The sequence below is a fragment of the Pan troglodytes genome, chromosome 4, assembly GCF_028858775.2.
Source record: "Pan troglodytes isolate AG18354 chromosome 4, NHGRI_mPanTro3-v2.0_pri, whole genome shotgun sequence".
In the NCBI taxonomy this organism is placed as follows: Eukaryota; Metazoa; Chordata; class Mammalia; order Primates; family Hominidae; genus Pan; species Pan troglodytes.
This window is the reverse complement of record NC_072402.2, coordinates 174800962-174827379: the sequence shown is the minus strand read 5'-3', so window position 1 is coordinate 174827379 and position 26418 is coordinate 174800962. Positions and strand designations below refer to the sequence as shown.

At 40.6% G+C, this 26418-nt stretch overlaps 1 protein-coding gene across 18 annotated transcripts in view; it reads right to left on the bottom strand.

The window, feature by feature from the left end:
• Positions 1–26418, bottom strand: part of NSD1 (nuclear receptor binding SET domain protein 1) — a 170864-nt gene that overhangs the window by 95457 nt on the left and 48989 nt on the right. For 16 of the 18 annotated variants that reach the window (XR_010157055.1, XM_016954326.3, XM_054684820.2 and 13 more), the window contains 2 exons: positions 14297–14432; positions 2038–2210 (listed from right to left, as the gene is read on the bottom strand). Coding sequence is in view for 17 of the 18 variants with exons in the window: in XM_016954326.3 (XP_016809815.3) it covers positions 2038–2210; positions 14297–14432 (309 nt within the window). In the remaining variant the exon portion in view is untranslated. Of the gene's footprint in view, positions 1–2037; positions 2211–6405; positions 6707–14296; positions 14433–26418 lie in introns of those variants that run through there. The other 2 variants (XM_063810891.1, XM_016954333.4) reach the window with 2 other exon arrangements.

Genomic DNA, 26418 nt, shown 5'->3' with positions numbered 1-26418 from the left:
CGTTCTACAAAAAACTAAAAATAAAAATTGGGGCTGGGCACAGTGGCTCATGCCTGTAATCCCAGCACTTTGGGAAACCAAGGCAGATGGATCACTTGAGGACAGGAGTTTGAGACCAGCCTGGCCAACATGGTGAAACCCTGTCTCTACTAAAAATACAAAAATTAGCCAGGTGTGGTGGCATACACTTGTAATCCCAACTATTTGGGAAGCTAAGGAATGAGAATCGCCTGAACCCAGGAGGCAGAGGTTGCAGTGAGCCAAGATTGTACCATTGTACTCCGGCCTGGGTGACAGAGCAAGACTCTGTTTAAAATAATAAGAATAATAATAAATAAAAATTAGCCACTGTAGTCATACATATCTGTAGTCCCAGCTACTCGGGAGACTGAGGCAGGAGAATGGCTCGAGCCTGGGAGGTCATAGCTGCAGTAAAAGATGACTGTGCAACAGCACTCTAGCATGAACAACATAGAGAGACCCCCGTATCAAAGAATAATAATAATAAATAAAAGTATTTAGACCTAGGGGAGTATAAAACACCAAACTAAGAATTATTATTTCTCCTTCTAGAATTGAATATAAGAGAATATTAAATCATAGAGACAAACAGTAGAATGGTGGTGACAGTGATGGAAGAAGGACAAATGGGGAATTACTGTTTAACAGGTAAAAGAGTTTCAGATTTGCAAGATGAAAATAATTATGAGATGTTTGCACACCATTATAAATGTATTTAAAACCATTAACAGTACACTTAAAAGTGTTTAAGATAGTAATTTTTATATTATATATATTTTAACACAATAAAAAAAACTGGAGGAAAAAAGAGTATTAAAATAAGCTGGTATTTTTCTCAGCCAAATTTAACATAAAACATCAAGCAAAAGAAAAAAAGCCACAATACTGATGGTTGAAATATAACTAGAGTAGAAACTTTAGACTTAAGCACTGACAAACATAAAAAAGAAAATTATTAAAAACTTTATGGTTCTCAGTGGGCGCAGTGGCTCACGCCTGTAATCCCAGCACTTTGGGAGGCTGAGGCGAGTTGATCACCTGACATCAGGAGTTCAAGACCAGCCTGGCCAATATGGCAAAACCTGTCTCTACTAAAAATACAAAAATTAGCCAGGTGTGGTGGCGGGCACCTATAATCCCAGCTACTTGGGAGGCTAAGGCACAAGAATGGCTCAAACCTGGGAGGCGGAAGTTGCAGTGAGCCAAGAGTGTGCCACTGCACTTCAGCCTGGGTGACAGAGTGAGACTCTGTCTCCAAAAACAAACAAAGAAACAAACAAACAAAAAAACCACATTATTCTCATTAACAGAAATAATTAGTCCAAGTGGCAAGAAGCAGAATATTTCATTTTAATGATACTTTCATCATGCATAAAAGATAACAAAAGAATGGTCATGCTATGTCATAATTTTCACTACTGAGTGACACAGTAAAGTTGACTAAAATAATTTATCAAAAAATTGAGTATAAATATGTCACAAGCTAGCCCCAGCCCACTGGGGAGGAAAAACAAACAAACAAACAAAAAAACCCACCTGCATCTGCTCCCTACCTCTTTTCTCACAGATATTCTACTACCAAAGGAAATAACTTACATTTCAAAAATATAATGCTTCTTCCCTGCCTCCTCTCTGCTAACTCCCAAGTAGATAATGATTTTTAAAAGGCTGGGCCAGGCACAGTGGCTCACACCTGTAATCCCAGCATTTTGGGAAGCTGCTTGAGCTCAGGAGTTCAAGACCAACCTGGCCAACATGGCGAAATCCTGTCTCTACTAAATACAAAAGTTAGCCAGGTGTGGTGGTGCTCGCTTATAATCCCAGCTACTCAAGAGGCTGAAGCACGAGAATCACTTGAACCTGGGACGCGGAGGTTGCAGTGAACAAAGATTGCACCACTGTACTCCAATCTGGGAAACAGAGCAAGGTTCTGTCTCGAAAATAAATAAAAGGCCATTTTCTTTCTTTTTCTTACTTGCTTCTGTCACTCAATAAAAAGCCTTTTTCGTTTCCTACCTTATGCCTATATCCTTTTTCTTTCTGTTTCCCTCTTCTCCTAAGGACAGGTAGCTCTTCGAATTGATGTCTGCCTTCAAACATGACGATTGCTTTTCCAGCCACCCAGGCTCTCTCAGAAGGATCTCCAAAAGCCTCCACGTAGTACTGCCGATAGGGCCTCCGGTTGGAAACTAGGTAAGGGTAAGAGAACCAGAATCATTAGATCAAAGAAATTACTTCTCATCATTAAGAGAACAGCCACATCATTGCTGCCAAAGAAGACTGTCTGGAAACAACTAACATGCCCACTGAACTAGACAACCTAGAGTAGATCATACACAAGGAAAATTTTAAGTATTATATATGTGTGGCAAGAAAATACACAGGAGGTTATGAAAGAATCAGTAGTCTAGTCTGATGACGTGGTATAGCTTCAAAACCAGCTAAATGTAGATTAACTACAAAGAAGAAATTAAGATAGTAGACAGGTAAGTTTCCTTCACTATCAGTCTATAATTTCATTGTTCCAAAAATACAGAAGATGTATAGTAAGCCCACAGCAACAAAAATATATATACAAAAAAAAAAACCCAAGAAAATGTGAAAAACACTAGGCTAATATAAAGAAGAAGAAATGTTTCAGCAAAGCAACATGTATGATCTGTTAACATTTATAGTGTAGCTACTCATAGACGAGCACCACACAAGGTGCTTTGCATGGATTCCTCCCCACAACCACACCCCCAAAATAATGTATGGTTTTGGTATTTTAGATATAGTAAGTTCAATAACTTCAGAGAGAACAAGCGCATGGTCAAACACTGGTTTTGCAAAGAAAGTGAAATGCAATATTTCAAATTAGGGAAATTTTAAAAGAAAAAGGAAAGCCTACCAGTAATAAAACCAAAAATAAATCCAGTTTAGCCTATAATTTCTTGGTTATCTAAAGTTCTATACATACAATTAAAAATATGAAAATACAAATCCCATCTAGAAAAGATTATAATTCATCTAGTATATGTTATCTTCCACACATTTACAATTTTATTAGCAACTTTTATTACACTAAAAAGTGTCACAAAAGAAAGAGAGTCAGGACAACACATGTTTAGCAATTTGTCACTTTTAATAAAAGGAAATAAAAATCATTTTATACGAAAATTCATTTTAACTCATATCTAGTTCCCTTGTAACAACCATGTCTTATTTCAAAACACGGAAAAGAATCCAAATAACCTTTGCAAGAATTATGGAATGCCTACTTCCCTCAGAATGCAAAACGAAAAATGAAAAAAGAAAGACAAAGGAGAGAAGGGATTTACAAACTGAACTGTCAACGGTAACTTCTCTATAAATGCTAGTTTCAAAAGTGTACACATGGTAGTTTTTCTATAAAAAAACAGCTTAATAATGAAACTAAAACTTAGTTAAATTTTGTGTTGTCTGGTTCATTTTAAAAACTGAAAAAAAAAAATGAACTCCTTATTTCCCACCTACTGAATTAAATCCTTCAATAAAAATCACCTACAGGAACTGGAACTGGTTAATATACACATGTGTGTACCTATACAGAGGTTCTTAAAGTCAATTTGAGAATTAAATCACTCTCCCATGAGTCAATACATTGAACTGGCCAGGTGTAGGGGCTCACATCTGTAATCCCAATACTTTGGGAGGCAGAAGTGGGAGGACTGCTTGAGCCCAGGAGTTCGAGACCAGCCTGGGAAACATGGCAAGACCCTATCTCTACTAAAAATAAAAAAATTAGCTGAGGATGGTGGCATGTGCCTGTAGTCCCATCTATTTGAGAGGCTGAGAAGGGAGGATCACTTCATCCTCAAGGTCAAGAATACAGTGAGCCATTATCACGCCACTGCACTCCACCCTGGCAGTACAGCAAGCCCCTGTCTTAGAAATAAATAAATAAATAAATTTCATTAACAGATCAAGAACTTCTGATGTGCCAGCAACGTGAGGAGAAAAAAGAACTCACTGTCTGACAGATAAGTCATATATAAATGATTACAGTACAAAAGGCATGACAACTGCAAAAATAAACACTTATTTCTTTAAAAAAAAACACTCAATTATAAGTGGGAGGAGACAAATGAAGTACTTGAACAACTTTTTTTTTTTTTCTGAGACGGAGTTTCACTCTTGTTGCTCAGTCTGGAGTACTATGGCATGATCTCGGCTCACTGCAACCTCTGCCTCCCAGGTTCAAGCGATTCTCCCGCCTCAGCCTCCCAAGTAGCTGGAACTACAGGCATGCGCCACCACGCCCGACTAATTTTTTGTATTTTTAGTAAAGACGAGATTTCCTCATGTTGGTCAGGCTGATCTCAAACTGCCGACCTCAGGTGATCCGCCCGCCTTGGCCTCCCAAAGTGCTGGGATTACAGGCGTGAGCCACCGCGCCAGGCTGAACAACTTTTAAAGTTAAACAGTTTGGCCAGGTGGGATGGCTCATGCCTGTAATCCCAGCCCTTTGGGAGGCTGAGGCAGGCGGATCACCTGAGGTCAGGAGTTCAAGACCAGCCTGGCCAACATGGTAAAACCCTGTCTCTACTAAAAATACAAAAAGTAGCCGGGCGTGGTGCAACTTGCCTGTAATCCAAGCTACTTGAGAGGCTGAGGCATGAGAATCGCTTGAACTCAGGAGGCGGGGGTTGCAGTGAGCTAAGATCCCACCACTGCACTCTAGCCTGGACAACAGAGTGAGACACCATCTCAAAAAAAAAAAAAAAAAGTAAACAGTTAAAGACAGAATTATAGTATGAGGGCACAGAACCCTCAAAGGCATGAATGAATAAAACTAAACAAAACTACAAGTAGTTCTAAACACTACCATAAACTAGAAGAAAAGGGAAACTAATAAAGGTTGGGCAGCAACCAGACTTGTAAGAGTTTGCATGGCATGTTAAGATCTTAGCCATTACAGCTTTGACTTTTAGCTGACTTTTAGTCCCAGCTACTCGGGAGGCTGAGGCAGAAGAATCGCTTGAACCCAGGAGGCAGAGGTTGCAGTGAGCCAAGATCCCGCTACTGCACTCCAGCCTGGGAGACAGAGCAAGACTCTGTCTCAAAAAACAAATAAAAAACAACAAAAAAACCACAGATGCTTAGGTTGGACACAGTGGCTCACACCTATAATCCCAGCACTTTGGGAGGTGGAGGCAGGCAGATCACCAGAGGTCAGGAGTTCGAGACCAGCCTGGCCAACATGGCGAAACCCAGTCTCTACTAAAAATACAAAAATTAATGCCAGGTGTGGTGGTATGCACCTGTAATCCCAACTGAGGCAAGAGAATCACTTGAACCCAGGAGACAGAAGTTGCAGTGAGCCAAGATCACGCCTCATTGCACTCCAGCCTGAGCAACAAGAGTGAAACTCCATCCAAAAAAAAAAAATACAAAAACACCAGATACTATACAATGTTTATAGAAACACTGTTCAGAATGGCCAAAAGGAAAACAACCCAAATGTTCTCTGATGGATGAATGGAAAAACAAAATGTGGTACTTACAATACAATGACATATTATATAGCCTTTAAAAAAATTAAGAGAGAGAGAAAGAAATTCAGAAACATACTATAGCATTGATGAACTTAGAAGACATTATGATAAGTGAAGTAAGGGGTCAATAGGACAAATGTCTGATTCTAGTTATATGTGGTATCTAAAATAGTCAAATTTATAAGGAAAAAAAACACAGAACAGTGGTTACCAAGGGCTATGGTGATGTTGGTAAAGGGGTACAGAGTTTCAGTTTGGGAGATGAAAGAGTCTGGAGATGAACAGTGGTAATGGCTACACAACAATGTTAATATACTTAATGCTACTGAACTGCCTACTTGAAACAATGAAAACATTAGGCGAGGAAAGGTGACTCAGGCCTGTAGTCCCAGCACCTTGGGAGGCTGAGGCAGGACAGCACCTTGGGAGGCCGAGGCGGGAGGATCACTTAAGGTCAGGAGTTCAAGAACGGCCTGGCCAACATGGTGAAATCCTGTCTCTACTAAAAATACAAAAATGAGCCAGGCGTGGTGGCACATGCCTGTAGTCCCAGTTACTCGTATAGTCCCAGCTACTCAGGAGGCTGAGGCAGAAGAACTGCTTGAACCCAGGAGGCAGAGGTTGCAGTGAGCTGAGATCCTGCCACAGCCTGGGCAACAGAGCAGGACTCTATCTCAACAAAACAAAACAAAAAAAACATTAAATTTATGTTTTGTCTATTTTTTAAAAGTCAAATAACCAATGATGGGGATATGGGAAAAATCAGAACCAATGCATTCCTAGTGGAAACGTATCCCCATTGTAAGTTGAGGAGCACAACAGATTTGTGGAAAAATTATAAACAAATCACAGATGCTCCATGACATACCCATTATAAGCTGAAAATATTAAGTTGAGGCCAGGCGTGGTGGCTCGCTCCTGTAATCCCAGCACTTTGGGAGGCCGAGGTGGGCGGATCACGAGGTCAGGAGATGGAGAACATCCTGACCAACATGGTGAAACCCCGTCTCTACTAAAAATTAAATTAGCCGGGTGTGGTGGCAGGCGCCTGTAATCCCAGCTACTCAGGAGGTTGAGGCAGGAGAACTGCTTGAACCAGGATGTCAGAGGTTGCAGTGAGCTGAGATCGTGCCACTGCACTCTAGTCTGGTGACAGAGAGAGACTCCATCTCAAAAAAAAAAGAAAAGAAAAGATTAAGTTGAATATGAAGGCTGGCCAGACGCAGAGGCTTCACGCCTATAATCCAAACACTTTCTGAGGCCAAGGCAAGAGGACTGTTTGAGCCCAGGAGTTCAAGACAAGCATGGGCAATACAGGGAGACCCTGTCTACAAAAAAATTTAAAAATTAGCTGGGCGTGGTGGCCCTTGCCTGTAGTTCCAGCTACTTGGGGGGCTGAGGCAGGAGGATCACATGAGTCCAAGAGGCAGAGGTTGCAGTGAGCTGACATCGCGTCACTACACTCCAGCCTGAGCAACAAAGCAAGACCCTGCCTCTAAAAAAAAAAAAATAATTAGAAAATGCATTTAACACACCTAGCCTACGCTAAACATGCTCAGAACACTTACATTGGTCTACAGTTGTGCAATATTTCTGACAGAAAGCCTATTTTAAAATTAACTGCTGAATATCTCCTGTAATTTACTGAATACTACATTGAAAGTGAAAAACAGAATGGTTCTACAGGTAACTTGAAGTACCATTTCTATTTAATGTGTATCGCTTTCGCACCATTGTAAGGTCGAAAAATTCTAACTCAAATTGGGGACCTACTACATATGAAATGTCTAGAATATGCAAATCCACAGAAACAGAAAGTACATTAGTGGTTGCTTAAGGCAAACACGTATGGGTGTGGAAAGATGGAGACAGAGGAAGCTAAAGAGTATGGGGTTCCATGTTAGGGTGATGAATATATTTTCAAACTGACATCTTGGTGAAAACTTCAAGTATGGAGTTGAGTATATAAATCTAAAGCCTGGATAAAGACTATCACTATGGATATGAATTCAGCTTACTGACGACAATTTAAAACTCAGAGTTAGTAAGACTGTCATTCAAGAAGGATGAAAAAGGGCTATTACAGACTAAATGTTTGTGTCCTCCTGAAATGCATTATTCTGAAGCCTTGACCCCCCCATATGTTGGTGTTTATAGGTGAGGCCTTTGGAGTAAGTAGATTTACTAATTTTATACACTAAATATACTAAGAATACTAAATACTATTACTAGATTAGTAATAGGTCCCTCATGATGGAGGTGACCTCATGATGCAACTAGTCTCCTTAAAAGAAGATGCCACAGTGAGTACTTTCGCTCTCTGCCAAATGAGGACACAGCAACAAGGTGGTTATCTACAAGTCAGGAAGAGAGCCCTCACTTGGGATCCGAATTGGCTAGCACCTTCATCTTGAAACTTCCCTGTCCCTAGAGTCAAAAATAAATTGGCCAGGCACAGTGGCTCACACCTGTAATCTCAGCATGTTGGGAGGCCAAGGCGGGAGGATCACTTAAGGCCAGGAGTTCAAGACCAGTTCATGCAACATAGGGAGATCTTGTCTCTACAAAAAATACAAAAATTAGCCAAGTGTTGTGGTGCACACCTGTAGTCCCAACTACTGAGGAGGCTGAGGTGGAAGGAGTGCTGGAGCCCTGGAGCACTGGAGCCTGGGAGATGGAAGTTGCAGTGAGCTGTAATTGTGCCACTGCACTCCAGCCTGAGTGACAGAGCAAGACTCTTTCTCAAAAATAAGACTAATATTAAAATAAAAAATAACAAAAAATAAAAATCCTTCTGAATCCTATATACCTATCTGCCTGCAGCATCCTCCCTTCTCTGTCTCTGTCTCCATTGCCTCAAATCAGTCCAATCTAACTTCTACCTCAGTGAAACCAACAACAACAAAAAAGGTACTCGTGATCTCCACCTTCTTATCCCTAATGGACATTTTATTTGCTCTCTAGGCAACACTCAGCAAAATTGACCACATCGTCCTTAAACTACAGTGGTCCCAGCTCACGTGAGACTTCACTTTCGATGGTTTCAGTTACCTGTGATACAGTAAAATAAGCTATTGGGGTCGAAGGTAGGGGACAGATTCCCATAACTTTTATTACAGTGTAATTGTTCTGTTTTATTTATTTTTTGAGATGGAGTCTCGCACTCTCGCCCAGGCTGGAGTGCAGTGGCGTCATCTTGGCTCACTGCAAGCTCCGCCTCCCGGGTTCACACCATTCTCCTGCCTCAGCCTGCCAAGTAGCTGGGACTACAGGTGCCCGCCACCCTGCCCAGCTAATGTTTTGTATTTTTAGTAGAGACAGGGTTTCACCTTGTTAGCCAGGATGGTCTCCATTGCCTGACCTTGTGATCCGCCTGCCTCGGCCTCCCAAAGTGCTGGGATTATAGGTGTGAGCCACTGCACCCGCCCTGTTTTATTATTAGTTGTTACTGATCTCTTACAATACCCAATTTATTTTTTATTTACTATTTTTTTTTTTTTTAGATGGAATCTTGCTCCATTGCCCAGGCTGGAGAGCAGTGGTATGATCTCGGCTCATTGCAACTTCCACCTCCCAAGTTTAAGCAATCCTCCTGCCTCAGCCTCCCCAGTAGCTGGGATTATAGGCATCCACCACCACGCCCAGCTAATTTTTTGTGTGTTTTTAGAAGAAACAGGGTTTCACCATGTTGGCCAGGCTGGCTTTCAACTCCTGACCTCAAGTGATCCGCCCGCCTTGGATTCCCAAAGTGCTAGGATTGCAGGCGTGAGCCACCACAACCAGCCACAATGCCCAATTTATAAATGATGCTTTATAATAGGTATGTATGTACAGGAAAAACATTATATATATGGGATTCAGTACTATCCAGTTTCAGGCATCCACTGAGAATCTTAGAACATATCCCCAGTACATACATACTACTGTACTCTAGCCACATTCTCCTACTTTTCCTCTTCCATCTGTTTCATCTGATTCTTTTTCATCATTCTTTTTCAGCAAGCTCAGTCTCTTCCATACAGATGTCAAATGATGTCTTCCTCAATGTACCTTTTGTCTCATAGTATCTTTTGTCCCAAAAAATCTCACCCATGCCTTGCCCATGGCTCCAACTAATATGAACAAGAATATGTCCTTTCTGAGTTATAGACGCTCTGGTGTTCTCTCAGTAAATGACGATCTATTCAGCCATCCAGTGATGAAGCTAAAAACGTGGGAGCCATCCTATGATATGGAAACCTGAGAACTGAAAGCCTCAGGACTTCATTCTCCCTCAGTCAACATTATTCAATGCATTACTACATCAGATGCATTTTACCTCCTAATCTGTTTTTATTTTCTATTCACAATTTTCATCACACCATAATCACTAATAATGACTTAACTGTCTCTTTTTACTTATTTGTGGTCCCCCTCTAACACATGTTCAACAATCCAGCCACAGTGAACTTTTAAAATGAACAGATCAGAGCATGGCGGCTCCTGCTAAACACTTTTTAATTATATACATTGTTTCTGAGATAAAAATAACAAAATTTTTTAACAAAGTCAACAAGGCACTGAACACTTTGTCCCATATCTACTTCCCAGCCTCATACTGTGCCACCCTCCATTACTCTGTGAGCTGCAGATTCCTGGAACCATCTTCTTCTCTCTTCCCTAGTTAACTCCCAACTCATCCTCTCAAGTAACAGATCAGAGATAACTTTATTAGCAAACACCACTGATGAAAAGTCCAGGTCAGTTATCCCTGTTATATCACTGAATAGGCATCAAAATTGTTCCTTGGACAGACTTCTCAGTTAAGTAATAATGCATTTGATTATTTTCTGGTGTCTTGTCCCTTATACTAGATTCTAATTTCTCATGAGAGCAAGCAGTATAGATGTATGGCCCAATAATGAATCCCAAAACCTAGCACAGTACTCAATCTATACAAGGTATTTACTATTTGTCAAATAAATAGCATGGACTCAACTAGTATGCATAAGAAACACTATAAATAGGCTGAGTGCGGTAGCTCCCGTCAGTAATCCCAAGTACTTTGGGAGGCCCAGGCGGGCAGATCGCTTGAGCCCAGGAGTTTCAGACCAGCCTGGGCAACAAGGCAAAACCCTGCCTCTACAAAAAAATTAAAAACTAAGCCAGGCATAGTGGCGAATGCCTGTAGCCCCAGCTGCTTGGAAGGCACAGGAGGGAAGATCGCTTGACCCTGGGAAGCTATGGCTGCAATGAGTCATGATCATGCCACTGCATTCCAGCCTGGGCAATAGAACGAGACCCTCAATCAAAAGAGAGACGAGGAGAGAAAGAGAGACACCCTAATGAGTAAGAAACCAGCAGTCATAGGGACAGGGAGGTTAGAAAAGGAGGACTCAGAGTTTTCTAGTAGTAGAATTTAAATATCCAGACAGGTCACAAAGGATAAGGTATCAACATTTTTTTTGAATTAAAGAGAAAGTGTCTCATTGTATTGCCAAGGCTGGTCTCAAACTCCTAGGCTCAAGTGATCCTCCCACCTCGGACTCCCAAAGTGCTGGGATTATAGGCATGAGCTACCGTGCCTGGTCAAGGTATTAAATTTTTAACACACTAAGTTATTTTTTTCTTTTGAGACAGAGTCTCGCTCTGTCACCCAGGCTGTAGTGCAGTAGTGTGATCTTGGATCACGGCAACCTCCGCATCCCGGGCTCAAGCAATTCTTCTGCCTCAGCCTCCCCAGTAGCTGGGATTGTAGGAGCATGCCAACACACCTGACTAATTTTTGTATTTTTAGTAAACACAGGGTTTCACCATGTCAGCCAGACTGGTCTTGAACTCCTGACCTCAGGTGATCTGCCCACCTTAGCCTCCCAAAGTGCTGGAATTACAGGTGTGAGCCACTGCGCCCAGACACAAAACCTAGTACTGTGCTAGGTTCTGGCACCTGTAGTCCCAGGTACTCGGGAGGCTGAGGCAGGAGAATGGTGTGAACCCAGGAGGTGGAGCTTGCAGTGAGCCGAGATTGTGCCACTGCACTCCAACCTGGGAGACAGAGCGAGGCTCTGTCTCAAAAAAAAAAAAAAAAAAAAAAAAAAAAAGACACACTAAAATTTATAAAGGTTTTTGGGCACCTCATTATTCAAAATATAAAATCAAATCCAGGAATTCTACTTTGGAGAAATCATCCTTTTGAAAAAAAAAAAAAAAAAAAAAAAGAGGCATGGTGACTCACACATGTAATCCCAGCACTCCGGAAGGCCAAGGTGGGAGGATCCCTTATTAAGCTCAGGATTTCAAGACCAGCCTGGGTAATATATGGAGACACTATCTCCACCCAAAAAAAAAAAAGCCATGTGTGGTGGCACACGTCTGTGCTCCCAGCTATTCCAGCTATTCCAGCTATTCAGGATGCTGAGGTTGGATGACTGTTTGAGCCCTGGAGATCAAGGCTTCAGTGAGGCGTGGTTATGCCATTACACTCCAGCCTAGGCAACAGAATGAGATCCTGTCTCAGAAAAATAAACAAATACATAAATAATAAAAATATGAAAAAAATCTCCACAAAGTGGAAAAGGCAAGCTGCAAAATATACAATGTTCTGTTTGTGATAAAGGAAAGACGTGGAAGATGACTAAGAAGTATATATTTACTCATGTAAATAAAAATATAATTTATATGAAAAAACATTATGTATATAAAAATATATTAATATCGGCCAGGTGTGGTGGCTCATGCCTGTAATCCAAACTCTTTGGGAGGCCAAGACCTGTGGTTCACTTGAGGTCAGGAGTTTGAGACCAGCCTGGCCAACATGGTGAAACCCCGTCTCTACTAAAATACAAAAATTAGCTGGGCATGGTGGCACGCACTTGTAATCCCAGCTACTCTGGAGGCTGAGGCAGGAGGAGAATTGCTTGAACCCGGGAGGCAGAGGTTGCAGTGAGCCGAAATTGCGCCACTGCACTCCAACGTACGTGACAGAGCAAGATTCCGTCTCAAAACAAAACAACAACAACAACAAAAATTAATATCAATTGGTTGCCTGTTGAAAGGAGTGAAGAATGTGGCAGATCACAGCAAAGCAGAGAGTAAGCTGATTTTTCTGAATCTCACCAACATCTGACTTTCAGAAACTAAAATACATATATTAAAACTAAAATAAAATCACTACCATCCTAACAGAAAAAAGGACAGCTCAAATCAAGTTTCAGGCCAGGTGCAGTGGCTCACACCTGTAATCCCAACACTTTGGGAGGCTGAGGAAGGAGGATCACCTGAGGTCAGGAGTTCAAGACCAGCCTGGCCAACATGGTGAAACCCCATCTCTACTAAAAATGCAAAAATTGGCCCGGCGCGGTGGCTCACGCTTGTAATCCCAGCATTTTGTGAGGCCGAGGCAGGCAGATCACGAGGTCAAGAGATCAAGACCATCCTGGTTAACACGGTGAAACCCAGTCTCTAATAAAAATACCAAAAAAATTAGCCGGGCGTGGTGGCGGACGCCTGTAGTCCCAGCTACTCGGGAGGCTGAGGCAGGAGAATGGCATGAACCCAGCAAGCAGAGCTTGCGGTGAGCCGAGATCACGCCACTGCACTCCAGCCTGGGAGACAGAGCAGAAATTCTTCTCTAAAATAAAATAAAATAAAAATAAATCAAGTTTCAGCCCCATCCTTTAGAGTAATTTAAAACTAAGTTACCTGAGATTCAAACACAACAATCAACTGAAAAACAAACAATAGCATTTAAAGGAAATACTCCAAATTAAAATTTTAAACTTCAAAATTATTAATAAACATTTACAATTGTTTCAGCTTTTATATTATCAAAAATGATACAAACCTGATTAAAGTAGAAATACATAAATATACTAAAAGGTGATTCCGGACAATGTAAACATTAGAGAAATGGCCTAACACCTTCCTGGTATCAACAGAATAATTGAGAATGTTTAAATCAGCCGGGCACAGTGGCTCACGCTTGTAATCCCCATACTTTGGGAGTCTGAGGTGGGCGGATCACCTCATCTCAGGAGTTCAAGACCAGCCTGGCCAACATGGTGAAACCCCGTCTCTACTAAAAATACAAAAATTAGGCCTGGTGCAGGGCTCATGTCTGTAATCTCAGCACTTTGGGAGGCCAAGGCAGGCAGATCGCCTGAGGTCGGGAGCTCGAGACCAGTCTGACCAACATGGAGAAACCCCGTTTCTATTAAAAATACAAAATTAGCTGGGCGTAGTGGCACATGCCTGCAATCCCAGCTACTGAGGAGGCTGAGCCAGAAGAATTGCTTGAACCCGGGAGGCGGAGGTTGCGGTAAGCTGAGATCACGCCACTGCACTCCAGCCTGGGCAACAAGAGCAAAACTCCATCTCAAAAAACAACAACAACAACAACAAAAAAAACCCAAAAATTAGCCAAGCGTGGTGGCGGGTGCCTGTAATCCCAGCTACTCGGGAGGCTAAGGCAGGAGAATCGCTTGAACTCACAAGTCAGAGGTTGCAGCGAGCTGAGATTGCACCACTACAGTCCAGCCTGGGCAACAAGAGCGAGACTCCGTCTCAAAAACAAACAAACAAACAAACAAACAAACAAAACTGAGAGAAGGTTTAAATCATAGAGTAAAACGAACTTTTAAAAGCCCCAAAAGATAAAATATGTAACACCAATTCATTCACAAAATGTTCCAAGGAAAACAATATATTATTATTAAGATAACAAAAATTGAGTTATTCTAAAGGCAACTGCCTTTAACATGTATAATCACTGCAAGTATTACCTTTCATTTTTGAATGTGTGTTAATCAACGGATCAGAACAAATCCTGCAGGGCCACCATGGGCGTCTCTTGAATTTTGCCCAGATGAGATCTCCAACTTCATACTTCAGTGGCGTAGACTTTTTCTTAGGTTGACACTTTAGACAGACAAAACATGGGGCATCAATAAGAATCAAAATATTTTGAAACATTATTGTCATTCCTATTAGCCTTCTGAAAAAGCAATGTATGAAAAATTGAGAATGAAAACACTCTAGCCTAAAAAGAATTACAAAATAAGTACAACTAAATTATTCCATCTTAATTGTTCATAACATAGCCCTTTATACATAGTTCTCAACTTATAATTGTTTTATATAATGAATCTATCCATATTTTGAAAATAAAATTAAGCTGGCTTTATTTTTAAAGAACTAAAAACACACACAATAAAGAAAATCATCCAAAGGAAAAGATACCCTTGATCTAGTCCTTGGATCAAAACACAAAGGGAAAAAAAAAATGGAGAAAAAATTATAGGAAGAATTTTTAATAATATCAAGAGACTTCAGACCCTTCTGCATGTGATATTCTACATGCTTTTCAAACCAATATTTCTATTAGCGTATTAACAATAGTAATAGCCAGGAGTGGTGGCACATGCCTGTAGTCCCAGCTAACACTTTACTTTCAGACATAAGCCCCAGAGAAAACAGCAAAGAATTCTTCTAAATACTCATAGAAGTTAAATCTCATTAAAAATACTGGGATTGGCTGGGCACAGTGGCTCATGCCTGTAATCCCAGCACTTTGGGAGGCCGAGGCGGGTGGATCACCTGAGGTCAGGAGTTCGTGACCAGCCTGGCCAACATGGTGAAACCTTGTTCTACTAAAAATACAAAAATTAGCCGGGGGTGTTAGCGGGCACCTGTAATCCCACCCAGTTACTTGGGAGGCTGAGACAGGAGAATCGCTTGAACCCGGGAGGCGGAGGTTGCAGCGAGCCAAGAGCCACCGTACTTTAGCCTCGGCGACAGAGAGGCTCTTCAAAAAAAAAAAAAAAAAAAAAAAAGGCTGGGTGCAGTGGCTCATGCCTGTAATCCCAGCACTTTGGGAGGCCGAGGCGGGCAGATCACGAGGTCAGGAAATCGAGACCATCCTGGCTAACACGGTGAAACCCCGTCTCTACTAAAAATAAAAAATTAGCTGGGCATGGTGGCGGGCGCCTGTAGTCCCAGCTACTCGGGAGGCTGAGGCAGGAGAATGGCGTGAACCCAGGAGGCGGAGCTTGCAGTGAGCAGAGATGGCGCCACTGCACTCCAGCCTGGGAGACAGAGCAAGACTCCGTCTCAAAAAAAATTATACACCACAATAATACGACAAAGCAAAATAACACATGATAACCTCAACAGACAGAAAAAACATTTTAAAAATCTAATACCTTTTCATGATAAAAACACTAAGCAAACTATTAGGTTGGTACAGAAGTAATTGCAGTTTTTGCACTGTTGGAATTTCTTTTAAAAAGAGCTTTCTTTTAAAAAGCTCTAAGGGGCCAGGCACAGTGGCTCACATCTGTAATCCCAGCACTCTGGGAGGCCGAGGTAGGCAGATAACTTGAGGCCAGGAGTTTGAGATCAGCCTGGCCAACACAGCGAAACCCTGTCTCTGCTAAAAAGAGAAAAAAATACAAAAATTGGCAGGGCATGGCGGCGCATGCCGGTAATCCCAGCTACTCGGGAGGCTGAGGCAAGAGAATCGCTTGAACCAGGGAGGCAGAGGTTGCAGTGAGCCAAGATTGCGCCACTGCACGCCGGCCTGGGCGACAGAGTTAGACTCTGCCTCAAAAGTAAAAAGAATAAAATAAAATAAAAAGCCCTAAGGGGGCCAGATGCTGTGGCTCTTGCCTATAAATTCCAGCACTTTGGGAGGCTGAGGTGACAGGATCACTCCAGCCTAGGAGTCTGAGATCAGCCTGGACAACATGTCAGACCCAGTCTCTACAAAAAATTTAAAAAATTAGCTGGGCACGGTGGTGCATGCCTGTACTCCCAGCTGCTTGGGAGACAGGTAGGAGGACTGCTTGAGCCCAAGAGTTCGAGGCTACAGTGGACCATGTTCATACCCACTGCACTCCAGCCTGTGCTACAGAGTGAGATCTGTCTTTAAAAAAGTCTAAGGGACCATTTTGATGGTTATCAAGTAAATTCTCAAAAAGAATACGACTTCAAAGTTAATTGACTTTGAAACTTTAAGAGATACCAAGAATCGATGGGAAAGACAAATATTTTATCTGTACTGAAAACTGCAATCTGAGTAGGTTCCAATAAATTTATTATATAATTTGATTTTTGATTATTTAAATATGATTTATTTGGCACTGCTAAATATGGAACTTGCTTATTTATTCAAGTCCTAAATGACTTCAAATACATTAAGTAACATGATGTTTGCTACATGCAAGGCACTGTTCTTCAAGTAAACACATTATTACCCATTATTTTACTACATGCCTGTGGTTACATAGTTATTAAGTGACAGAACCAAGGATTCAAACCTGGAGAGATACAACTCCAGAGCCTAAATTCTTAAACCACTCTCCTGTTATCCAATAACAACAAAACCATAATATTATATGCTTTATGACAAATTTAACCATAACCAATCTAGCACGTTGTTGGTTCTGTCTTCTCCTCAGAGAACTACTACAAAAAGATTACATTGTATTTTTGGAAGTATAATCATAAAATACATGCATTCAATAGACAGAGGAGAAAGAATGTCAGTGGTATCAGGTAAAGACAATAGCCAGAACCACAGAACCAGAGAAAGCAGTAATAAATCCTCTCTTCTGACTCCATCACAAACTGTGTCACCTTCAAAAAGTCTGTTAATTTGGTCTCAGTTTCCTAAGCCACAAAATTGGGAAAGTAACACCTACTCTATAATACACCATCAAAATGAGTAACTAGTAATTCAGCTCCCAGTATTTTAAGCCCCAAAAATAATTCAAAGTAATTTCCTATAATTCCTAATTCTAGGGTAAGATATTTAAAGCAGGTTTTTGTTTGGTTTTTTGTGTGTTTTTTTTGAGACAGGTTCTCACTCTGCCTCCCAAGCTGGAGTGCAATGGTGCAATCTTCACTCACTGCAATCTTCGCCTCCTGAGCTCAAGCCATCCTCCCATCTCAGTGTTCCAATGCTCACCAACATGCCTGGAAAATTTCTGTATTTTTTGTAGAGATGGAATATAACCACGTTGCCCAAGCTGTTAAAGCATTTTTTTTTAAATGACAAAATATCCACCAAGAGATCTGTTTAAAAAAATTATGCTAGGAGCCGTGGTGGCTCAGGCCTGTTGTCCTGGTGCATGAGGAGGCGAGGCTGGGCGTTCAAGGCCAGCCTGGCCAACACAGAAACCTCTCATCTATATAACCAAAAAAAATTATGCTATTACAACTCTATGAAATATGCTAAGATGTCATATATTAAAGATAACACAGCTATACATACACTATATGATCCATTATAAACTAGGCTGAAGCAATAATGATGACCTTAAAAAAACTTTTAAATAACAAGGCCATTGAGAAACACAAATTTTAAAGTTTCATTAAATTGATGGTACAATGAGTAAAGACTTTAACAAACCCCTATTTACTTTCTTCTATCTTGAAAAATTTACATGACCAAATAAAATAACATATGCAAATCCACTGGAAAAATAAATCTATATAAATACACATTAATACTTTCGTTCATAGACAATAATGACCAAATCCAACTGATCTTAATAAATAAACTTAGAAACAGGCAAGAATTCCAGACCACAGAAAAGCTTCTAAACATGAAAATAAGAACAAGGGTTTAAAAAAGCAAGATGACTTTAAGACCAGCTTAAAAATTTTATCTTGCAGAGACAGACACTAAAATAAACCCATTTAAGCCCATAATTCAACTACACACAAACTTAGTAAACACCTATGTACAAAGCTCAACAAGACACACAAAGACGAATAAGTCACAATTCCAGATCCCAAGACACTTGGGAAAAGAGATCAGAGAAGATGTAAGTAAAGAAGTGGCATCTTCCAGGCTTAGACTGGCAGATTTCAGAATGGCTTTTTCTAATGTCTGTAGGTCCAGTTGGAAATAATATACTGGTGCTAAGCCTTTTTTATATATGGTATTGGGCTGAATTCTGTGTACACTGCCACTCTACACACACACAAGATATACTCCTCCCTAACCCAGTAGCTGTGAATGTGATCTTATTTGAAAGTAGGGTCTTTGCAGTTGATCCAGATGAAGTCACAAGGGTGGGCCTTAATTCAGTGCAACTGTTTCCTAATAAAATGGAGAAATTTGGAAACAAAGACAGGAACAAATAGAGGGAAGACAACGTGAAAACACAGACAGAACACAATCTATTAACCAAGGAAAGCCTGAGGTCAGACATTAGGAGAGGGACAGGGACAGATACACACTCACAGTCCTCAAAACAATGTGCTGACAACTTGAGTTTGTACTTCTAGCTTCCCGAACTGAGAGAGAATTTCTGCTGTTTAAGCCAGCTAGTTTGTGGTATTGTATTACAACAGCCACCCAAAACTAATACACATACATTATTTTGCTTACCCCTCACAACCTTACAAGACAGCATTATCTCGATTTTGCAGATAAAGAAACTGAGGCTCAAAAAGGTTAAGTCACAGGCTGGGTGCGGTGGCTCATGCCTGTAATCCCAGCACTTTGGGAGGCCAAGGTGGGAGAATCACTGGAGGTCAGGAGTTCAAGACCAGCCTGGCAAACATGGTGAAACCCCATCTCTACTAAAAATACAAAGATTAGCTGAGCATGGTGGTGTGTGCCTGTAATCCCAGCTACTTGGGAGGTTGAGGCAGAAGAATCGCTTGAACCTGGGAGGCGGAGGTTGCAGTGAGCCAAGATCTTACCACTGCATTCCAGCCTGGGCAACGGAGTGAGATTCCATCTCAAAAAAAAAAAAAAAAAAAAAGTTAAGTCACAATTGTAACGATTAGAATTTAAATCCATATCTGAATAATTCTAAAGACCATGTTTTTTGCATTAGAAATAAATACGGCTAGAATTTGTTTGCAAAGTGTTTAAATCCAACCTAAAAGCTAACTAGATTTAAAACCTCCCATTTTCTTTTTGATTGTTGGTTTGTTTTTTGAGACACAGCCTCAGTCTGTCACCCAGGCTGGGGTGCAGTGGCGCGTTGATTTCAGCCACTCGAATAGCTGGGACTAAAGGCACACACCACCACACCCAGAACACAGGTCTCCCTGTGTTCCCCAGGCTGCTTTCGAACTCTTGGTCTCAAGCAATCCTCCTACCTTGTCTTCCCAAAGTGCTGGCATTATAGGCCTGAGCCACCACGGCCACCTTATATTCCTTATTTCACTGACGGTGACGTATCACTTTATATTAAACTAACCCAGAAAAGCTCGTCACTACCATCTTCGAAAATCATTAAAGGCTTAAGACATCTCTACAACTCTAACTAAGAAGTGGCTCTTGAGCCAAAAGTTCTGTTTAAAGGAATTTTGGACGAGATCTTTACTTTCACTAATGAATTTTTCTAGCAACAGTTAAAAATCAAACCTATGTTGCACTTCTGAGGACTTTTTAAAAAAACCTAAACTGGTTCAACTATGTTCCTGGTCATATGGGATATGCTTTCTATTTTAATGTAAATTGAATATAGTCATTGGCTATCAATCTCTTCCCAGACATATCCAAAACTTACAGTTGAGCTAAATATTAAAAAATAGCCATAGTGCAACAATTTTTTCTTTTTCGTTTCTGAGACAGGGTCTCCCTATGTAATGCAGGCTAGAGTGCAATGGTGTGATCACAGCCCATTGCAGCTTCCACCTCCTGAGCTCAAGCAATCCTTCCCCCTCAGGCTCCCAGGTAGTTGGGACTACAGACGCACACCACCACACTGGGCTGATTTACATATATATATTATATATAAATATACATATAATATAAATAATATATACTATATAATTATATATTATATGATATATAATTATATATCATATATTATATAATTATATATCATATATAATATATATTATATATCATATATAATATATATTATATAATTATATATCATATATGATATATTATATATAATATATAATATATATTATATAATTATATATCATATATGATATATTATATATAATATATAATATATATTATATAATATATATCATATATCATATATGATATATATTATATATAATATATAATATATATTATATAATATATATCATATATGATATATGATATATATTATATAAAATATATCATATATAATATTATAAAATATATAATATATAATGTAGTTATATATAAATGTATATATAAATATATATTATATATTATATTTATTTATATATACATTTATATATAATTATTTATAAATATATATAATTATATAAAATATATAAATATATTATATACATATATAATATATAAATATATAAAATATATTATATATAATATATAATATATATGAAATATATTATATATTATATATAAAAGATAATATATAAAATATATAATATATAATGTATATATATTATAATAACAAAAAACAAATATATATTTTATATATATAATATATATTTGGTCTCTGTCTCAAAAAAACAAACAAAAAAACAAATATATATTTGGTTTTGTTTTTTTGAGACAGAGTCTCGCTCTCATCCCCCAGGCTGGAGTGCAATGGCACAATCTCAACTCAGTGCAACCTCCGCCTCCTGGGTTCAAGCGATTCTCCTGCCTCAGCCTCCCGAGTAGCTGGGATTACAGGCGCCTGCCACCATGCCCGGCTAATTTTTGTATTTTTAGGAGAGACAGGGTTTCACCATGTTGGCCAGGCTGGTCTCGAACTCCTGACCTCAGGTGATCCACAAGCCTCTGCCTCCCAAGTGCTGGGATTACAGACGTGAGCCACAGCACCTGGCATTTATATTTTTTGTAGAGACGGGGTTTCACCATGATGCCCAGGCTGGTCCCAAACTCCTGAGCTCAATCAATCCACCCAAATCGCCCTCCTAAAGTACTGGGATTACAGGCATGAGCCACTGCACCCAGCCACAATTTTTTAGAAAAACTTCCTGAGAATCTATAGTGATACACAACTTGAGGTAAAGACGAGGGGAAGTGGGGGATGTACTAATGCTTTACATAACAATTATCATAGAAATTATCGCAACTCTAAGGACTCAGTTATTGTTTTAGTTACCAAAAACTCCCATAATATTAAGTTGTTATAAAGAGACGACAGCAATATATAAGACAAAAACACATCCGTTTAGATGCTTGATTTATGATATCCAAAGCCTACTAAAACTTTTCCACAGCTTAAACTACCCATATTTAAGAATAAGGTCATCAAATCAACCCAAGTATAAATACATAATCTCATTTATAAACAAGAAAAGGCCAGGCGTGGTGGCTCAGGCCTGCACAATCCTAGCACTTTGGGAGGCCAAGGTGGGTGATCGCTCGAGGCCAGGATTTCAAGATCAACTTTGGCGAGATCCCATCCTTGCGTGCACACGCACACGCACACACACACCCACACACACCCACACCAGGCAGACGTGGTAGCACACGCCTGTAGTTTCAGCAACTTGGGAGGGTAAACTGGGAGGGATGCGTGAGCTTGGGAGGTCAAGGCTGCACTGAGCCATGACTGCCCCACTGCACACCAGCCTAAGTGACAGAGTGAGACCCTGTCTCCAAGAGAAAAAAAAAAAAAAAAACCCAAAACAAATAACTAGACTATGTGAGGATATCAAACAAATCTAAAAGAAAAATATAACAATCAAATTAAACAGTTTTCCTAAAAATGGACAAAAAATCTGAATAGAAATTACTCAAAAAGACATACAAATGGCAAACAAGAATATGACAAGGTGCTCAGTATCACTGATCATCAGAGAAATGCAAATCAAAACTACAATGAGATACCATCTCAAACAGATAAAATGGCTTTTATCCAAAAGAAAAGAATAAAAGGATGTGGAGAAAAGGGAACCCTCATACGTTGTTGGTGGGAATGTAAATTAGTACAAATCTAGACAACAGTTTGGAGGTTCCTCAAAAAACTAAAAATAGAGCTACCATATGATCCAGCAATCCCACGACTAGCTATATACAGAAAAGGAAATCAGTATTTCAAATAGACATTTGCCCTCCCATGTTTATTGCAGCACTGTTCACAATAGCCAAGATTTGGAAATAACCTAAGTGTTCAACAGATGAATAAATAAAGCAAATGTGGTACATATACATAATGGAGTGTTATTCAGCCATGAAAAAGAATGAGATCCTATCATTTGCAACAACATAGATGGAACTGGAGATCATTATGTTAGATGAAATAAGTCAGGCACAGAAAGACCAACTTCATGTGTTCTCACTTATTAGTGGGAACTAAAAATTAAAACAATAGAACTCATGCTGATAGACAACAGAAAAATGGTTACTAGAAGCTAGGAAGGGAAGTAGAAAGATGGAGGGAAGTGAGGATGGTTAAAGAAAACAAAAGAATAGATGATTCAGTAAGTCCAAAAAAAAGTTAGAAATAATGAATAAGAACTAGAATTTGATAGCACAACAGGTTGATAATAATTTAACTGTATATTTTAAAATAAGAAAAAGGGTATAATTAGATTGTAACACAAAGGATAAATCCTTGAGGGGATGGTAACTCCATTTACCCTAATGTAATTATTACATATTGCATGTCTGTACCAAAATATCTCATGTATATCATAAATATATATACCTATGTACACACAAACATTGAAAATAAAATTTTTTCTTAAACACAAAATGACCATATGATGCAGTAACTCTACTCCTAGGTATACAATACCCAAGAATAATGAAAACACATGTCCATACAAAAACTTGCAAAAGCATACCTTGGAGATACTACAGGTTCGGTTTCAAGACTACCACAACAATGCAAATATTGCGATAAAGTGAGTCACGAGAATGCTTCAATTTCACAATACATATATAAAAGTTAGATTTACACTACACAATAGTCTGTGTACAATAGCATTATATATTAAAAATAACAAATTAAGAATGCTTTGTTGTATTCAATGTATAAATTTGGGGGAAAAAATATATAGTGCTAAAAGAAAAGAATATCCAGCCTGGGCAATATAACAAGAACTCATCACTAAAAAAACAAACAAAAAAATTTTACCCCTTAACTGAGGCTGGTTGTGGGGGTTCACACCTGTAATCCCAGCACTTTCGGAAGCCAAGGCAGGAAGACTGCTTGGGCCTAGGACTTCAGGACCATACTTGGCAATATAAGTGAGACCTCATCTTTACTTAAAAAAACAAAAAAAGAGGCCAGGCACGGTGGCTCACGCGTGTAATGCCAGCACTTTGGGAGGCCGAGGTGGGCGGATCACCTGAGGTCAGGAGTTCAAGACCAGCCTGACTAACGTGGTGAAACCCTGTCTCTACTAAAAATACAAAAATTAGCCAGGCATAATGGCAGGCGCCTGTAATCCCAGTTACTCAGTAGGCTGAGGCAGGAGAATCACTCCAACCCGGGAGATGGAGGTTGCAGTGAGCTGAGATTGCGCCATTGCACTCCAGCCTAGGTGACAGAGCGAGATCCTATTTGAAAAAATAAAAATAAAATAAAAAATTTAAAAAGCGGGGAGGGGAGGGGAAGGGAGGGGAGGAAAAAACAAAGCCAGACTTAGTTGGGGGTGCTGGCACAACCTTGTAGTTCTAGGCAAAACAATCACTTGAGTCCAGGATTTTCAGGTTACAGCAAGCTACGGTTTTATCACTGTACTTGAGCCTGGGAAAGAGAGCAAAACCCTGTCTCTAAAAAATGATCATCTGAGCTGCAAGCTTTATGCTGATGGAGGGTCTTGCCTCAGTGTTCATGGCTGCTTGCTGAAGGTCAGAATGGCTGTGGCAATTTCTGTTTTTTGTTTGTTTGTTTTTGCTGAGACAGAGTCTCACTCAACTGTTGCCCAAGCTGGAATGCAGTGGGACAAAAACAACTCACTGTAGCCTCTGCCTCCTGGGTTCCAGCGGTCCTCTAGCATTGGCCTCCCAAGTAACTGGGACTAAAAGTGCATACCACTATGACCAGCTAATTTTTTTTTTTTTTTTTTGAGACAGAGTCTCACTCTGTCACCCAGGCTGGAGTGCGGTGGCGCGATCTCCACTCACTGCAAGCTCCACCTCCCGGGTTCACACCATTCTCCTACCTCAGCCTCCCGAGTAGCTAGGACTACAGACGCCCGCCACCACGCCTGGCTAATTTTTTGTATTTTTAGTAGAGACAGGGTTTCACCGTGTTAGCCAGGATGGTCTCAATCTCCTGACCTCGTGATCCGCCCACCTGGGCCTCCCAAAGTGCTGGGATTACAGGCGTGAGCCACCGCGCCCGGCTAATTTTTTAAATTTTTATGTTTCCCCGGATGGCCTCAAACTCCTGGGCTCAAAGTGATCCACCTGCCTTGGCCTCTCAAGGTGCTGGGATTACAGGAAATAGCACAGAACCCACCACAGCAATTTCTTAAAGTAAGACCACAATGCAGCCAAGCACAGTGGCTCACACCTGTAATCCCAGCACTTTGGGAGGCCAAGGAGGGCAGATCACTTGAGGTCAGGAGTTCAAAACAGCTTAGACAACATGGCAAAACCTCATCTCTACAAAAACTACAAAAAATTAGCCAGGCATGCTGGCAGGCACCTGTAATCCCAGCTATTCAGGAGGCTGAGGCAGGAGAATCACTTGAACCCGCGAGTTGGAGGTTGCAGTGAGCTGAGATTGTGCCAATGCGCTCCAGCCTGGGTGACAAGGTGAGAACCTGCCACAAAAAAAAAAACAAAACAAACAAACAAAAAACCCATAATGAAGTTTCCCACATGGATTGACGATTGACTCTTCCTTTCCTGATTTCTCTGTAGCATTCAATGCCATTTGATAGTATTTTACGCACAGTAGAGCTTCTTTCTCTCTTTTTGGGTGTTTTCTGGAGACAGTCTTGCTCTGTCACTGTCACCGAGGATGGAGTGCAGTGGCACAATCTCGGCTCACTGCAAACTTCCTTCCCGAATTCAAGTGATTCTCGTACTTTGGTGGCAGGTGCCTGTAGTCCCAGCTATTAGGGAGGCTGAGGCAGGAGAATGGCGTGAACCTGGGAGGCGGAGTTTGCAGTGAGCTGAGATCACACCACTGCACTCCAGCCTGAGCTACAAAGGGAGACTCCATCTCAAAAAAAAAAAAAAAAAAAAAGAAACCACATTTTTTTGTTCATCTAGAAAATGCAACTCTTCATCTGTTAAAATATCATCATCAGCCGGGCACGGTGGCTCACGCCTGTAATCCCAGCACTTTGGGAGGCCGAGGCGGGTGGATCATGAGGTCAGGAGTTCAAGACCAGCCTGGATAACAAGGCAAAACCCTGTCTGTACTAAAAATGCAAAAATTAGCCAGGCATGGTGGCATGCGCCTGTAATCCCAGCTACCTGGGAGGCTGAGGCAGGAGAATCGCTTGAACCCGGGAGGCGGAGGATGCAGTGAGCTGAGATCATGTCACTGCACTCTAGCCTGGGCAACAGAGCGAGACTCCATCTCAAAATAAACAAATAAATAAAATAAATAAATAATAAAAAGAAAAACAAGAGATACCAGGACACATAACAAAATTATAATCACAGGATGGGAAAAACCTCTCTCAGTAATTAACAGACTAAGCAAAGGACAAAGTCACTACAAGTTTACAGGCAGTGGCTCACGCCTGTAATCCCAAAACTCTGGGAGGCCGAGGCAGGTGGATCACTTGAGCCAAGGAATTCAAGACCAGCCTGACTAACATAGACCCTCGAGATACCAAGGTATGACATTTATTGAAACGGTGAGTAGGCCAGGTGCAGTGGCTCATGCCTGTAATCCCAGCACTTTGGGAGGCCAAGGTGGGTGGCTCACTTGAGGTCAGGAGTTTGAGACCAGCCTGGCAAACATGATGAACATGCTGAAACCCTGTCTTTACTAAAAATACAAAAAAATTAGCTAGGCGTGGTGGCATGTGCCTGTAATCG